We start from the raw sequence: 16,632 nt of genomic DNA, 5'->3' as shown, positions 1-16,632 counted from the left end.
AGCTCCAAGGAGATTATGTTGAAAAATAAAAAAAAAATTTACCCAAAAAAAATTGTTTTTATACTTCATTCTAAGGACTTATTGAACTACCCTCGTATCTTGTTGAAAATGTATTACTTTGGTTGAAAACGAACTATATTCTGGAAATTTCGACTTTATTTTTGCTGGATAATTAATTTTTTAACTCTAAATTCAACTATTTCATGTTTGGTGGAAAATTGATTCTTTTTAGTTGAAAATTCGTAATTTTTCATAGAATATTCACCTTTTTGGTTAAAAATACAATAACTATTCGGTTAGAAATTCATCTGTATATGAAAAATGCAATATTATTACTTGAAATGTTACGATTTTGAATGGTTTTAAATTGAATTTTATATTGGGAATGGTTAAACTGCGATGCGCCACCTGGTGAAAAAAATCCGAACTAGACAAAATAGGTACGATTTTAAAGACGAATTTTAATTTGCACATAAAAATGTTTATTGTGATATCATTCGGTTTAAAATGCGCATTTCTATTCAGTAATGATTTTTAAAATTGAATTGTTCTTTAAGATTTAAAAAGTGAATAATAATTAATTTTACAAGACGATTCGAAATCAGTTCGCAATTTTAGAATTTCCAGTTTCTAAAATTCTAAAATAACCTTTAAATAATATATTCATAATTGGAACCTTTTATTTAATTTCACATATTATTTTAGTCTAACATATTTAATTTTTAAACCATTCAATTTGAAATTTTTTAATTAAGAAAAAAAAGAATTACTTAATATTTAAAAATATCTGACTGTTTATTTAAAATCAGTAATGAGAGTAAAATATTAAAAACTAAATTTTGAACGTCAGATTTTAATTGTTCTATTAACAAAAAAACTAACATGTAAGTCAAATTGTTGAACTTCGATGTAAAAATAACAATTGAACACATATTATTCTATAAATAAATTCAAGGAAATTGAAGAAATATTTGGAAGTTTTGAAAAAATTCAATTTCAATTTAAATTTTGAAATAATTTTAAGAGAGCGACTACGTGTACCGATAAAATTCGGTTATTAGTAACGAAATTGAAGATTAAAAAAGATTTCCTATGAAAATTAATAATGTGGAAGATTTGAAGGAAATATGTTTAATTTCACAACATTTAAAAATAATGTAGTAATAATTGGATTTATTTTAAAGGATGTTTAGAAGTTCTGAAATATTTTCGAAAATGATAAAAAATTTGAAAAAAATGTAAACAGCATGCAGATGTTTGAAAATTTAAAAATAAAATTTTGAAGCTTTTTAAGGATTTTAAAAACATTTTAAATATAAATAATAATTTAACTTTTAATTTAAGAAGTGTTCAGTTTATAAAAAAATGTAACCGTTCTATTTTTAATGTTTCTGGCCTAAAAATTAGTTTGAATTATATAATTAAAAAAATTTTTAATTCATTGATCGATTCTTCATCAACAGGTGATTGAAATTAAAACATTCATACTTTTAAAGCTGTATTCAATTAAAGCTTTTAATCTTTTTAATTGATCAATTTTAAATTAAATGCCGCCAAAATGAAAATTTTAAAATATCTATAAAATTAGGAAGGAACCAATAAGTTTTTGAAGCTAAAAAATTCTATAATTTAAGAAATATTTTAAGTTATAAACATTAAGAAATGAACGATTAATTTCTTTGAAAAAAAAACCTTTTTACACTAGAAGTTAAATTTTTGTATTTCAAGTTATTTCAAATTATAATAATTGTTTAACTATTATTTATACATCAAAATGCAAAATTTTCAGTTACAAATGAAACATTTTTTAAATGCAACAATTAAAATTTTAATGTTAAAAGTTTAAATATAACATGAACAATTTAATGTTAAATATTTAATTTATATTTACTTTAATGAACGCTCAAATATTGCTAAATATTACCAAAAAAAATTTTTTTAATTACAAAATTCAAATTTCAATAGGATAAAATGGAATATTTTAGTCTAAAACAATATTTTAATATGATCTGAAATGATAGAAAGTGTTTAACTATAAATCTATTAATAAGAAATTATTCAAAATCGTAAACTTTCTCAAAATTATTCCTAAGTTATGATTAAAAAAAATGGAAATAGTTACAGAAGTTTTACATTTGAAGATAAATGAATTAAATTATACTAAGAAAATGATCAAGGAATAAGTTAAATGAAAACAGCCGAAATTTAATAATAACCTTAAGTTTAATGAAACGATCACCAGTTGTACATACTCAAAAAATGAAAAAACATTAAATAATTACGTGGGAAGTATTCAGGAATACAAATTATATGGCAAAGATTTACATTCATCCGGAACGTAAAATTATCACTTCAATTACAATGTTTTTAACGAAAGAGCACATATTTTCGAGTTTAAATAATCTCTTTGTCAAATATTATGCACTCTGTTTTTATTTTATTTTTTAATGAGACTGTACTCAGTATTTTAAAGTTTTTCCTGCTTTTATAGAATAATAATAAAAAAAAGTTTCATCAGAATTAGAAAATTACGTCTTGAGCTTTTCTTCTTGAGCAAGGAGTTGGTTTTTTATTTTCTGAAGAAGTTCTTTCTTGACTGTGTCGGGAACAAGGCTTCTCGCCCTGGTCGTGACTGTCGACAATAAAGCGTCGTACGTAATGTCTGGACCATTGTCCTTTATGGTATCTTTGCAAATTATTTTCACCTGGTCCCTCCAACCACATTCGACTAGTCGGCGACGTAAGAGTTCTTTCAGTCTGCGAAATAATGAATAATGTAAAATATATACAATTTCTTTCAGTTCTTTTGATTGAAAATCAAGCATGGTTGGCCGCATAACTTATTTTCAAAATTCCCTAACTTTTCCTTAAATAATTTTATATTTTCTCCACCCCCGTGGCTAGAGTTTTTTAATTCCCGAGAATTTAAGTTCAGGTTATATAACCGAGAATATGATAGAATTTAGGAGAATTTAAAAGAATTTATTATTTTTATAATATTTTTATTGTTCAGGTTATATCAGCGGTTAAATATAAATTATTTTCCAGCTCATAGATATTCAGGAATTACAGTTTTTCATATACACATTTAACATTTTCAAATGTATTAATTTATTTGAAAAAAAGAAGTGTTTTCTACTTTAAAAGATAACTCTTTAACAAAATACTGGAATTTTTAACATAATAGTTCAATATTCAACCTAAATAGACAAATTGCCAACGAAAAAGTGTCATAGTTTATATTTTAATTAAAAAAGAATGAAATTGATACAACAAAAGAAAAGAATTTTAAAACAAAAAAGACGAATTTTCAACAAATAAAGATTTTTTACTCAAAAAATAAATAAAAGTTTACCTAAATTATTGAAACTCTAAAACAGAAGACAAATTTTATTGATAAAAATTCAATTTTCAAACAAAAAATATGACTGTTCAACAAAAAAATTAATTTTACACGAAACTGATCCATTCTTACGCAAAAAAAGGACATTGCAAATTAAAAAATAATTTTTTACTAAAAAAAACGCGAATTTTTAACTAAAAAATATCAATCTTAAAAAATGGAAAAGTTACATTTTCTGTTAAATAATGAATTTTAAACCAAAAAAGGAGTATTTTCCACTAAACAGTTACATTTACAACCAGACATAATAAGCCTTCAATAAAAAAAATTTCACAATGTAGTTTACCTTTGACCCAAGTAGTTGAATTTTCAATTAAAGAAGATTAATTTATAATAAGATAACTAAACTTTTAACCAACGAGATAACTTTTCAACTTAAAATATAAATCCTTGACAACAATTTTTTAATCAAAAGTTGCATTTTCATACAAAAAATGAAATTTTTTCTATAAAACAGATGAATATTTAAATCAAAAAGATAAATTTCCAAAAAAATTGTTGAATTTTCGGTTGAAACATATTTCAGTCGAGTTTCCACGATTAAATTTTCTACCAAAAAAATTGAATTTTCAATCCAAAAAGACGAATTTTTAACCAAAAAAGATGACTTTTTAACAAAATTGTTGAATTCTCTAGCAAATAGTTACATTTTTATCAAAAAACATGAAATTTATCTTAAAGCAGAAGAATTTTTTATTACAAAAAAAGATTCCAATTAGCTCAGTAACATCAAAAATTCAATTTTTGTAACAAAAAAATAAGTTTCTAAGAAAAAAATTGAATTTTCAATCCAAAAAGATGAATTTTTTCAACCAAAAAGGATGAATTTTTAACAAAATAGTTAAATTCTTTACCAAATAGTTGCATTTTTATCCAAAAAATATCAATTTTGAACTAAAACAGATGAATTTGTAATGAAAAAAAAAATTTTTCATAAGTGGAACTTTCATCCAGAAAATATTTCAGTTCATTTTTCAACACCAAAATATAAATTTTAAACAAAAAGTAATCTTTCTACAAAATATTTAAGTATCAAAAAATGATTTAATTTCTGCTAAAGCAGGTAAACTTTAAAATAAAAAAGACAAACTTTCAAAAAAAAGTTGAATTTTCAACCGAAAAGTTAACAAAAAAATTCAATTTTCTATTAATTTAAATAAATTCTGAGGCTCAAAACTTGGTTGAAATTTGAATTAATTTGTTAAAAATTCATTTTTATATTTGAATATTGGTTTCTTTGCTGGAAACCTGAACTATTTTGTTAAACATTCTTTTTTTTTGTAAAAAATTAGTTGTTTGAACTATTTCATTTTTCGTTCAAAAATAATTTTGTGAATTAAAAACTTAACTATTTTATTTTTCGTTGAAAATAAATCGGTTTTAGTTGATAACTCAAGTATTTGGTTCGAAGCTAACTTCAAAATTCGGTTATTTTGGTATAAATCTAAAATATTTGGTAGAAAATGAACATGTTAATAAAAAATTTATTTTTCGTGTTAAAAATTCAACTGTTTTGTTGAGAATTCGCTGTATTCGGATTAAAAATCAAATAATTTGTTGAAAATGTTTTTTTATCTCTCGACTGAAAAATGTTTGTAGGTTGAAGATTCAACTCTTACTGAAAATTCGCCTCTGGTTTCAGAATCATCTGTTTTCTTTATTAAAAATTAAACATGTGTTGTTTTTTTTAACTAAAAGTTGAATTATTCCTTTTATGGTTTAAAATGTCTCTTTTATATTTGAAAGTTCATTCAGATGAAAATTTTTTTTATTTTGTTGAAAATTCAACTTTTTTATTGAAAAATCATATTTTTTGGTCGAAAATATAACTGTATTGTTGAACATTGGTCCTTTTGGATAAACAATTTGTTCTTTAAGATTGAGAATTCAATTGTTATCTTTAAAAAAAAACGTCTTTTTGGCTTGCAATTTTGTCTATTTTATTTGAAAATTCAAATATTCCGTCGTAGATGATACTAATTGGTTGTTCAATTTTTTAAAATTAATCATTCGGTTGAATATGCATATTTTTATGTTTAAAATTAAACTATATCGTTCAAATTTCAATTATTCCTTTGAAAATTCCACTCTTTATTTAAAAATTCATCTTTTTTTTGTAGAAAATTCTTCTTTTTGAATAGTAAGTTTATCCTTTCATATAACAAATGCATCCTTTTAGCTTGAAAACTCAACTATTTTCGGGTTTAAAATTCAACATTTTTTTAAAACATTCGACATTTAAACTTCAAAACTCAACTCTTACTTGTGATATTTAATTTCTTTTGGTAGAAAATAAATATTTTTGGTTGAAATTGCAACATATTTCGATTAAAAATTTTAAGCTTTTCATATTGAATTGCATTAGATGCCTCTACATTAATTTTATTTAAAAGAATTTATTCCCCTATTTTCGTAAAAAATCTCACTATGTCGCCTGTTTTGAGAATATTTTGGGCTGTGAAGTCTGTTATAATTAAATAATTTAATACTAAATTTATTAATTTTTTGAATGACTTGGATTTAAATTAAAATTTATTAAAATTGCTGTGGGATTAAGATCGCTATACATCAGGTTTGAAATTAAGCTTGAAGATTTAAAAATTTTAAAGATGGGTTATATATTTTTTTAATCCCGGGTAATGACCATCCTGAATAGGATTTTAATAATGTTTTAAATTTAATCAATATTCTTATCACGACCCAACTATAAATTTTGTAACAAGAAATAATTTTCTACCAAAAAAATTGAATGTTCAATCCAAATAGATGAATTTATAACCAAAAAGGATGACTTTTTAACAAAATTGTTAAATTCTCCAACAAATAGTTGCATTTTTATCAAAAAATATGAAATTTATCTTAAAGCAGAATTTTTTATTACAAAAAAAAGTTAAGTTTTCATCCAAAAAAAGATTCCAGTTAGCTCAGTAACATCAAAAATTCAATTTTTGTAACGAAAAACTAAGTTTCTAAGAAAAAAATTGAATTTTCAATTAAAAAAGATGCATTTTTTCAACCAAAAAGGATGAATTTTTAACAAAATAGTTAAATTGTCTACGAAATAGTTGCATTTTGATTTTAAAAAATCAATATTGTACTAAAACAGATGAATTTGTAATAAAAAAACAACTTTTTTTTTTAAGCGGAACTTTCATCCATAACATATTTCAGTTCATTTTTCAACACCAAAATAAAAATTTTAAACAAAAAGTAAATTTTCTACGAAATAGTTAAGTTTTCAAGAAAATAGTATAATAGCTTAATTTCTAACCAATCAGTTGAATTTTTATTTAAAAAAAGATTTAATTTCTGCTAAAGCAGGTAAACTTTCAAATCAAAAAGACAAACTTTAAAAAAAAGAGTTGAATTTTCCACCAAAAAGTTAACGAAAAATGCTTTTTTAATTATAAAAACGGACTTTTTCGATATTTTTCTGCTTTATGATTAAGTTTCGAGGCTTTTATACTGAAAACTTATCAAGATTTTTTTGTGATGAACAGGAATAATGGGGTAAAAGTGTCTTGTTTTTGGATTCAATTCTGATTACATGAATTTCTTTGAGAAAACGCAAGTTTATACCGTACTAAATGGCATAAAAATAATAAAAATCTGGCAAAGAACTATTTTGAGAGCTAATTTTTAATTAAAGTCCTGTAATTTATGCGAATAATTTTGAATATGATATTCTTACGGAGAATCTGATACTTGGGACTCTGTTCTTTTTAAAGATCGCATTAGTTTTTGTTCACTGAAAATAATTGAAAAAAAAGTTTTGCACAATAAGAAAAAATTTTTAATTTCAACGAGATAAAGAGTCAAAATGTGAAATTAAACGCTTTTTTAAACGCAAATTATTGGTAACATAAATTTGTTATAATATTAATGAAATAATTAATTCAAGTTGTTTAAAAAATTGGAAAATATTTTTTATTCGTTACAATTTTTTAAAAGACCGCAATCTTTATTGTTCACTTTGAAAATAATTGACAAAAATTGTTGCACTGTAAGAAAATTTTTCTATTTCAGCAAGATATATGTATAGAGTGAAAATGTTATTGAAAATATGCAATTAAACTTTTTTTATAACGCGAATTATTAGTAGCATGAAATTTCCACTGATATTAAAAAAATAATTCATAAAAGTTGTTTTAAAAAAATTAAGAAAAAAGAATTTAATTCGCTAAAATTTTTTTTTAAAGAACACAATCTTTTTTGCTCACTTTGAAAATAAGAAATAAATAAGTCTTGCACCGTAAAAAAAATAATTTAAACGAGAGGAAGCGAGTAAAATATGCAATTAATCTCTTTTTTTTAAGAAAATTATTTGTCACATGGATTTTAAATAATGTTAACAAAAGAATTTATTAAACTTGTTATCAATAAATTAAAAAAACATTTCGCAACACTAAATATTTTGTTAACATAATTCATTTTTATAAATACCTTATAACGAAAGAAAGTACATTATTTTCTAGATTTAAAAAAATCATTATAAATGTCAATAAAAAGAAAATTCATATTAAATTTACTATTTTCATAGTTTACAATATTTGCTTGCGTCAATGCTGAAAATTTTATGTTCGTTTTGCAGAATTATTAATGGTACTCTGTTAGAAGTGTATTCATATTTAATCGTCAAAAAATCTTTTCTTCACTTGGTATTGGTAGTTATCAATTTATTGGATATTTAAGATGCGAAAAATATTTTTCTGAGATAAATATATGCAAAAAACGTATTTTAAACAATCAAAATAAATTAAATTTGTATTTTCCCCCTGTATTTGAATAATTTTCGGCCTAAAAGTACAGCTAAAACTCGAATTTTAGAGCAGACACAAGAACTATTTTAGGTTGAGACAATAAAACGCTTTTCCGAAATTGTGCACTTACACTCTTGTCCCTCGGGACCCTTCATATACATAGAATCTTTTATAAATGTATTATTTTTTATCATTTATTTTATTATATTCATTGATTATTCTCAAGGATGCCGTAGTCTAAATTATTTTTTAAAAGTGACATACTTAAACCGAAAAAGTGACTATTGTGCTTTAATAATGTGACTAATCTTCTTTTGAATTAAAAAGAATTCAAAAGCATTCAATGAAATTCCTAGGAATTCGAGGTCGATTTTAACGATCAGGGTAAATTCATAAGGTTTCAAAAAAATTCAAGTTAAATTCAAAAGAACTCAAATGAATTGAATTTTTTTTCAATTCCATTGATTTCCGTAAAATTGAAGTGAATTTATAGGGATTTAAGAGAAACAATGGGATAAAATGTCTTAAGAATACAAGATTCCAAAGTCAGTTTAAAATACTGTAGGATGAATTAAACCACAAATTTAAAAAAATCCATTGACTTGATTAAAATTTAGAAGAATTCAAATAAATTCCTAAGAATTCAGGACGTATTCCAAAAATATATATAATGAATATATAATCCCTCACTTCTTGTGAATAAGTTCTTTGAAATTCATTAAAATGTTATAAAATGCCGTAAATATGAAAGCTGATCTTTCCTGAAATCCTGAAAAATGTTTTAAAATATCTTGAGAGCTTTTAAAATAACTTCAAATAATTGAAATCCTCGAAAATTATATAAAATAGATTTAAAACATTTAAAACATTATAGGCCCTGTAAAATCGTTCCATATATTTCCAAATTCTAAAAATTTCTTTATAAACACATGAACATTTTTTAAGTGCCTTAAACTCATTAGAAATCTCTTGAAAATGCCCTAGAATTTTTTTAAATACCCTAAAATCTTCGAGTCTGCAGAATTCCTTTAAATTAGTGAAATCATTTGAAAATTCCTCAGAATCTTTTAAAACATCTGAAAATTTTTGAAAATCTTTAAAATCGCTCAATTATATCTCTTTAAAATCAACTAAAATTTGATAAAATCTCGAGAAATTACATGTATTCTGATCATATTTCCTGAAATTCTGGAAAATTTATCAACCGAGATATTATACCGAAAATTTTAGAACTGCATGCATTTTTTTTTAATTTCTTAAAATCTTTGGATATCCCTTAAAATTTTGTTAATCGCTCGAAAATGCCTAAGAATGTTTTCGAATAACATAAAGTATTTCAAGTCTTCAAATTAGACATCAATTTAAATTTTCCCAAAATACTTCATACCTATCGTTTGAAATTCTTTAGAATCACTTCAAATTATTTAATTCTTTTTAAAAATTCTTAATATCTTTTAAAGTATCTCAAATATTTAAAATCTCTTGAAACCTTCTAAAGCCCTTGAAAATTTTAAACATATCCTAAAATTTTAAAACACCTTTGGAATAACTTCAAATGATTTAAATCTATTATCTGGGGAATCTTTTTAAATACCCTAAAATATTTAAAATCCTATGAAATCCCTTGAAACTATTGAAATAAATGTTTAATTTCCTCAAATATTTTACTTCTATTCTTTGAAATCAATTTAAATTATATAAATCTATTAAAATTTCTTGAAATATTTTAGAGTCACCTAAAATATTTCAAATTCGTTTAAATCATGTGAAACCCTTGAAGCTTTACAAAGCCCTTAAAAATTGTTTGGAACCTTTTTAAAAATGCCCTAAAATGTTTAAAATCACTTAAAATTATTGAAATATATTAAAAAATCCTTCCAGTCTTTTAATTAAGTAAAATCTTCCAAATTCTTTAGAATGTTTTGAAAAATTTTGAAGTTCTAAAGTATTCCTTAGAATTATTAGAAAATCCCGAAAATATTTTTAATCTTTTAAAATCCGTTGAAACTTTTAAGAACCTTATTATTAAATATTACTTGAAATATTTTAAATTGTCCTAATAGATTTAAAATTGTTTAACAACCCTTGTAACTTTTCAAAGTTCTTGAAAATTCACTGGAACTAAAATAAAAACACACACAATGTTCGAAATCCCTTCAAATTATTAAAATCTATTAAAAAGTCCTTAGAATCTTTTCAAATATCAGAAAATATTTCAAATACTTTAAAATATTTTGAAAATTCTTGAAAATTTCTAAACTCTTGAAACTGTCTAGGAATATTTTAAAATACCCTAAAGTACTTGAAACCCTTTAAAATACCCCAAAATTATTTAAATAAATGTAAAATGCCCTAAGATATACCTATTATTTTAAATCTTTTGAAATCCCTTGCAACTTTTTAAAGCTATTGAAAATGGCTTGGAATCTTGTAAAATACCCTAAACTATTTCAAACCTTTTGAAATTCCTTACAAATTGTTAAAAGCTCTTTAAAATTAATTGGAATTATTACAAATGCCCTACAATATTGTTTATTATAATAAATTATTTAAATATATTAAAAAATCGATGTAACAGTTTGAAATACCCTAGAATATTTCAAATCTTTGTAATCCCTTAAATCTTTCCAGAGAAATTAAAAATTCCTTGGAAGTTTTAAAATTTTTCTGAAATCTTTAAAATAATTTCAAATGATTGAAATCTATTTAAAAATCCTTGAAATATTTTAAAATAGTCTAAAATAATTCTAATCGTTTTAATCCTCTTGAAACTTTCCAACGATCTTGAAGATTCTTTGGAGTTAACAAAAATCCTGGGAATTTATAAAAATACCCTAAAATATTTCAAATGCTTTGAAATATTCCGAAATCCCAGGAAACTTATTAAAGCTTCGAAAATTCCTTGGAATTTTTTTAAATTCCTTCAATATAAGGAAATTTATTAAAAATCTATTGAGAGCTTTTAAAATTAAAAAGAATTCAATACAATTATGAAATATAGGTATAGATTTATTAAAAGAAAACTGACATTTTCATTAAACAAAAAAAATTGTCGTGTTTTCTTTTTAAGAGTGACTAAACAGTGATTTGAAAAAGAAAAAAAAAATAAATAAAGAAAAGTGACTGCGTGGCGTCCCTGATATTATGAACGTTGTGACCTTCATGGCAATGTAGAGAAATTTAATTTCGGTTAGTTTACGTTATAAAAACAATATAATATAACAAAAATAACATTTTTTATTACCGGGAAAGTTTACACATTTTCTTACATGTTTCGAAAATTATGATAAATTAATTAATTTAACAAAATTATGTAAAAATAGACAGGAATAGTATTTTTTTTATGTTTGAGAAACTTTTTCACTTTCTATTCTATAAAAAATGGTAAACATAAGCTAGAAAAGCCGTTTTAATTAAGAAAAACTTTTCTTTACTTTTATGGGTTTATAAAAAAAGTAATATTAGTATCCAATCGAAAAAATAATCAGTTTATCTGATGAATTTAAAACTTTTTTCCTTCGTGTTTGACTATAGTTAAACAAATTTTTGGAGTAACTTCAAATAATGATTGAAAGAGATCAAATCTTCTTCTTAGAAAATGATTTAATTAATTGAGAAACTTACCCATCTCTATCTCCACCCATCACTAATTTTTGATGAGCTGCTGCAGACTTCATTATTATTTTTTATTAAATTTTATGCAACAAACGCATACGTTACGTTACGTGTTTTTCTTGTTTACGTTTGAGATGTTTGAGGTTATGTCTTCTTTCAATTCGAACTTACTCGAATAAAAAAAGCGCGCTTTTCAAATATACTTATCCAGGTTTTACAGCGACCTTGAAAATCTGGTATTCTCTTAGAATTTGTTTTAAACCATGAAAACCTGAAAATCTCCTTGAATTTTCCTCGAGAACCTTAAATTTGAATTAAATATTTTTGCCTTTAAAACAATTAATTTATTAAAGTGCGAAGAATAATTCAAATCTTCAAGTCTATTATGAAAAAAATATCTCGTTTAAAAGAAATCTTACTGCTGAAAACTTGTTTATTTACCAAGAAATAAATTATCTTCGATTCTTTTTAGAATGAATAAAGAGATTTTAAGGTACTTTTTGTAAACTGTACCAATTATTTTCTATATCGCCATGAACGGACATTAATATTGTGAATAATTGTTATATTTTCCGTTTAACAAACAAAATAATTTTTAACCATAAAAGAAACAAATTTTCAATAAAATAGTTGAATTTTCGACAAAAAAATCCATTTTATCCAAAGAAAAAATACGTTATCAATCAAATAGCTCATACTAACACGAAAGAAATGCATTTTTAATGAAAATTATGAATCTTCAAACAAAAAAATAAATTTTCAATAAGACTTTAACTGTCTTTCAACCATTAAAATTTTTTCAAATCTAAAAGATTAATTTTTAACTAAAGTTATGAATATTCAACTGTAATGCTTTAATTTTTAACCAAAAGGAAGAATTTTTAAACAAGAAGATTAACTTGCAAAGAAAAAGATAATGTTCTACAAAACGAAAATCGATTTTTAACAAAATAGTTGGATTTTCATGAAAATAGTTGAATTTTAATAAAAAAAAAGACACATTTAAATACAAAATGTTGAATTTTGAACATGAAAAGATGAATTTTCAACCAAAAATGGACATTCAAATTTTCAGTTGAAGGAATTAATTTTCAACGAAACTGATGAATATTGAATCATAAAGATTAATTTTCTACTAAAAAGGCGAATTTTTCACAAAGTAAATAAATTTTCGAACTAGTTTAATTTCAAAATAAATAAAAATTCAATAATAAATCATGATATAATTAGATTAAACTGAGATAATCTGGAAAATCTGCGAGAGTAGAAAAAGTAAAAATCACAGTTCTTAATTGACTAATATTATTAAAATAGTAAAAGCTTGCATTTTACTGCAAATACAAAAGATTTCACAAATATTTCAAAGAACTCATAAGAATTTCATAAGATTTCAAGAATTTTAAAGATTTCAAAAAAAAAGGATACATTGTAATAGATTTCAAATATTTGAAAACATTTTACATATTTTAAATTATTTCAAAAAGTTTTAATAAATTGGAGAAGAATTGGAAAGGTTTAAAACCCTAAACGATTTAAACATTGTTCAGAAGATTTGAAAATATTTCACAAGGATTTCATAGAGTTAAACGATTTGAAAACTGTTTAGAAAATTTGAAAAGATTTAACAAATATTTCAAAGAATTCATAAAAAGAATTCATAAAGATTTCAAGGGAATAAAAAAAATTAAAAGATTTCAAAAAGGGGGCAATACACCAGTTTTCTAAGATTTTGATTTATTTCAATTTTTTTGGAAGATTTCACTAGAATTACAGATATTCCAGTGATATAATTTTTAAAACATTCCAGAAAGATTTTCACCTTTATTTCAAAGAATTCGTAAGGATTTCAAAATATTTCAAGAATTTCAAAGATTTCAAAACGGGTACATTACATCAGATTTCAAAGATTTTAAACAATTTAAAATGGTTTTAACAAATTTGAGAAGATTTAAAAAATTGAAAAGATTTCGAAAATTTACTACAAATATTTAAAAGAATTCATGATGATTTCGAAACCTTCCAAAAATTTCAAAGATTACAGTGATTTTAAAAGAATACAAAAAATTCCTTGAATATAGAAATATTTCACAGAATTCATAAGGATTTCATAAAGATTAAAAAAAAAGAAAAGAATTTCAAAGATTTCAAAAAGGATACAATGGGCCAGATTTCAAAGATTTTAGATGATTTAAAAAAAATGGAACAAATTTAAGAAGATTTCAAAGATTTAAACGATTCCAAAACTGTTTAGAAGATTTGAAAAGATTTCACAAATATTTCAAAGAATTCATAAGGATTTCATAAAAATTTCAAAATGATTCAATAATCTCAAAGATTTTAGATGATTTAAAAAGTTTTGAACAAATTTGAGAATGTTTCAGCGATTTAAACGATTTCAAACGAATACGAAAAATTTCTTGAAGATTTCACAAATATTCATAAACATTTCAAAAGATTGAAATAATTTCAAAGATTTTAGATGATTTAAAAAGGTTTTAACAAATTTAAGAATATTTCAAAGATTTAAACAATTTCAAAATTGTTTAAAAGATTTGAAAATATTTCACTAATATTTCAAGGAATTTATAAGGATTTCGAAAGATTTCAAGAATTTTAAAGATTTTTAAAATTACAGTGATTTTAAACGAATACAAAAAATTTCTAAAAGATGTCATAAATATTTCACAGAACTCATAAATATTTCATAAAGATAAAAAAAAAAAAAATTTGAAAGATTTCAACAAGGGATTTTAATCTTATTTCACAAATATTTTTTATGTTTCAGTGATTTCAAACTAACACAAAAAATTCCTGAAAGATTTCACAAAGATTTCAAACAATTCATGAGGAATTTAAAAGATTACAAAAAGGGTGCAATATACACCAGTTTTCAAAGATTTTGATCTAGTTCAAATTTGTTTAGAAGATTTCACAAGGATTTCAGATATTTCAGTGATTTTTAACAAAAAGAAAAGATTCCAGAAAGATTTTCACATTTATTTCAATGAATTCTCAAGGACTTCAAAAGATTTCAAGAATTTCAAAACGGGCTATTGCATCAGATTTAAAAGTTTTTACACGATTTAAACAGGTTTCAACAATTTTGAGAAGATTAAAAAAATTTGAATGATTTTAAAACTGTATAGAAAATTTGAAATTTTTAAAAAATATTTCAAAGAATTCATAAGGATTTCGAAAGATTTCAATAATTAAAAAAATTACAGTGATTTCAAACGAATACAAAAAATTCTTGAAAGATATAATTAATTCACAGAATTCATAAGATTTTCATAAAGATAAAAAAAAAAGGATATCAAAGATTTCGAAAAGGGTACAATGCACCAGATTTCAAAGATTTTAGACGATTTAAAAGGGTTTGAACAAATTTGATTAGATTTCAAAGATTTAAACGATTTCAAAACTGTTTAGAAGATTTGAAAAAATTTCACAAATATTTCAAGGAATTCATAATGATTTCTAAAGATTTCAAGAATTTCAAAGATTTCCAAAATTACGGTCATTTCTAACGAGGACAAAAAAATTCCTGACAGATGTCATAAAAATTTCACAGAATTCATAAGGATTTCATTTAGATGAAAAAAAAAGAATTTCAAAGATTTCAATCACATTTCACAAATATTTTAAATATTTTAGTGATTTCAAACATATACAAAAAACATTCCTGAAAGATTTTACAAAAATTTCAAAGAATTCATAAGGAATTCAAAAGGTTTCAAAATGGATAGAGTGCAAGAGTTTTTAGATTTTAAAATGTTTCAAAGATTTTAAAATAACTTCAAAAGATTTTAGATGATTTAAAAAGGTTGGAACAGATTCAAGAAGATTTGAAAGATGTAAGCGATTTCAAAACTGTTTAGAAGATTTGAAAATATTTCACATATATTTCAAAGAATTCATAAACATTAAAAAAAAAGTATTTCAAAGATTTTAGATGATTTAAAAAGGTTTGAACAAATTTGAGAAGATTTCAAAGATTTAAACGATTTCAAAAATGTTTAGACGATTTGAAAAGATGTCAAATATTCTAGTGATTTCAAACGAATAAAAAAAATTGCTTAAAGATTTCACACATATTTCAAAGAATTCATAAGTATTTCATAAAAATCTCAAAAGATTAAAATAATTTCAAGAGGTTTTAGATGATTTAAAAAAGTTGGAACACATTTGGGAAGATCTAAAATATTTAAACGATTTCAAAAATGTTTAAAAGATTTCACAAATATTTTCAAGAATTCATAAGGATTTCATAAAAATTTCAAAATGATTAAATAATCTCAAAGATTTTAGATGATTTAAAAAGGTTTGAACGACGATTTGAAAAGATTTCTCAAATATTTCAAATATTCTAGTGATTTCAAACAAATAAAAAAAATTGCTTAAAGATTTCACACATATTTCAAAGAATTCATAAGTATTTCATAAAAATCTTAAATGATTAAAATAATTTCAACAGATTTTAGATGATTTAAAAAAGTTGGAACAAATTTGAGAAGATTTCAAAGATTTCAAACGAATGCAATAAAATTTCCTAAAAATTTCACAAATATTCATAAACATCTCAAATGATTAAAATAATTTTAAAGATTTTATATGATTGAAAAAGGTTTGAGCAAATTTGAGAAGATTTCAAAGATTTAAACGATTTCAAAAATGTTTGGAAGATTTGAAAAGATTTCAAATATTCTAGTGATTTCAAACGAATAAAAAAAATTGCTTAAAGATTTCACACATATTTCAAAGAATTCATAAGTATTTCATAAAAATCTCAAAAGATAAAAATAATTTCAAGAGATTTTAGATGATTTAAAAAAGTTGGAATACATTTGAGAAGAT

The 16,632-nt window shown here is 22.9% G+C and overlaps 1 protein-coding gene across 1 annotated transcript; it reads right to left on the bottom strand.

Moving 5' to 3' along the window:
- Window positions 1-2,206: 2,206 nt before the first annotated feature.
- On the bottom strand, window positions 2,207-11,925 carry LOC117179737 (transcription and mRNA export factor ENY2). The gene is made up of 2 exons (XM_033371795.1): window positions 11,788-11,925; window positions 2,207-2,757 (listed from the first exon to the last, which is right to left on the bottom strand). The coding sequence occupies exons 1-2, from the start codon at window positions 11,838-11,840 to the stop codon at window positions 2,529-2,531; spliced, it is 282 nt and encodes a 93-aa protein (XP_033227686.1). The 5' UTR covers window positions 11,841-11,925; the 3' UTR covers window positions 2,207-2,528.
- Window positions 11,926-16,632: the final 4,707 nt, after the last annotated feature.

The sequence above is a fragment of the Belonocnema kinseyi genome, chromosome 9 (genome assembly GCF_010883055.1).
Source record: "Belonocnema kinseyi isolate 2016_QV_RU_SX_M_011 chromosome 9, B_treatae_v1, whole genome shotgun sequence".
Lineage (NCBI taxonomy): Eukaryota > Metazoa > Arthropoda > Insecta > Hymenoptera > Cynipidae > Belonocnema > Belonocnema kinseyi.
This window is presented reverse-complemented; position numbering and strand designations above follow the sequence as displayed.

Excerpts from the sequence above, each read along its gene's own strand:
- LOC117179737 (XM_033371795.1), bottom strand. The coding sequence starts at position 11,840 with ATGAAGTCTGCAGCAGCTCATCAAAAATTAGTGATGGGTGGAGATAGA. Across the intron at positions 2,758-11,787 it reads ATGGGTGGAGATAGAGATGG|ACTGAAAGAACTCTTACGTC; the intron begins GTAAGTTTCTCA and ends ATTATTTCGCAG.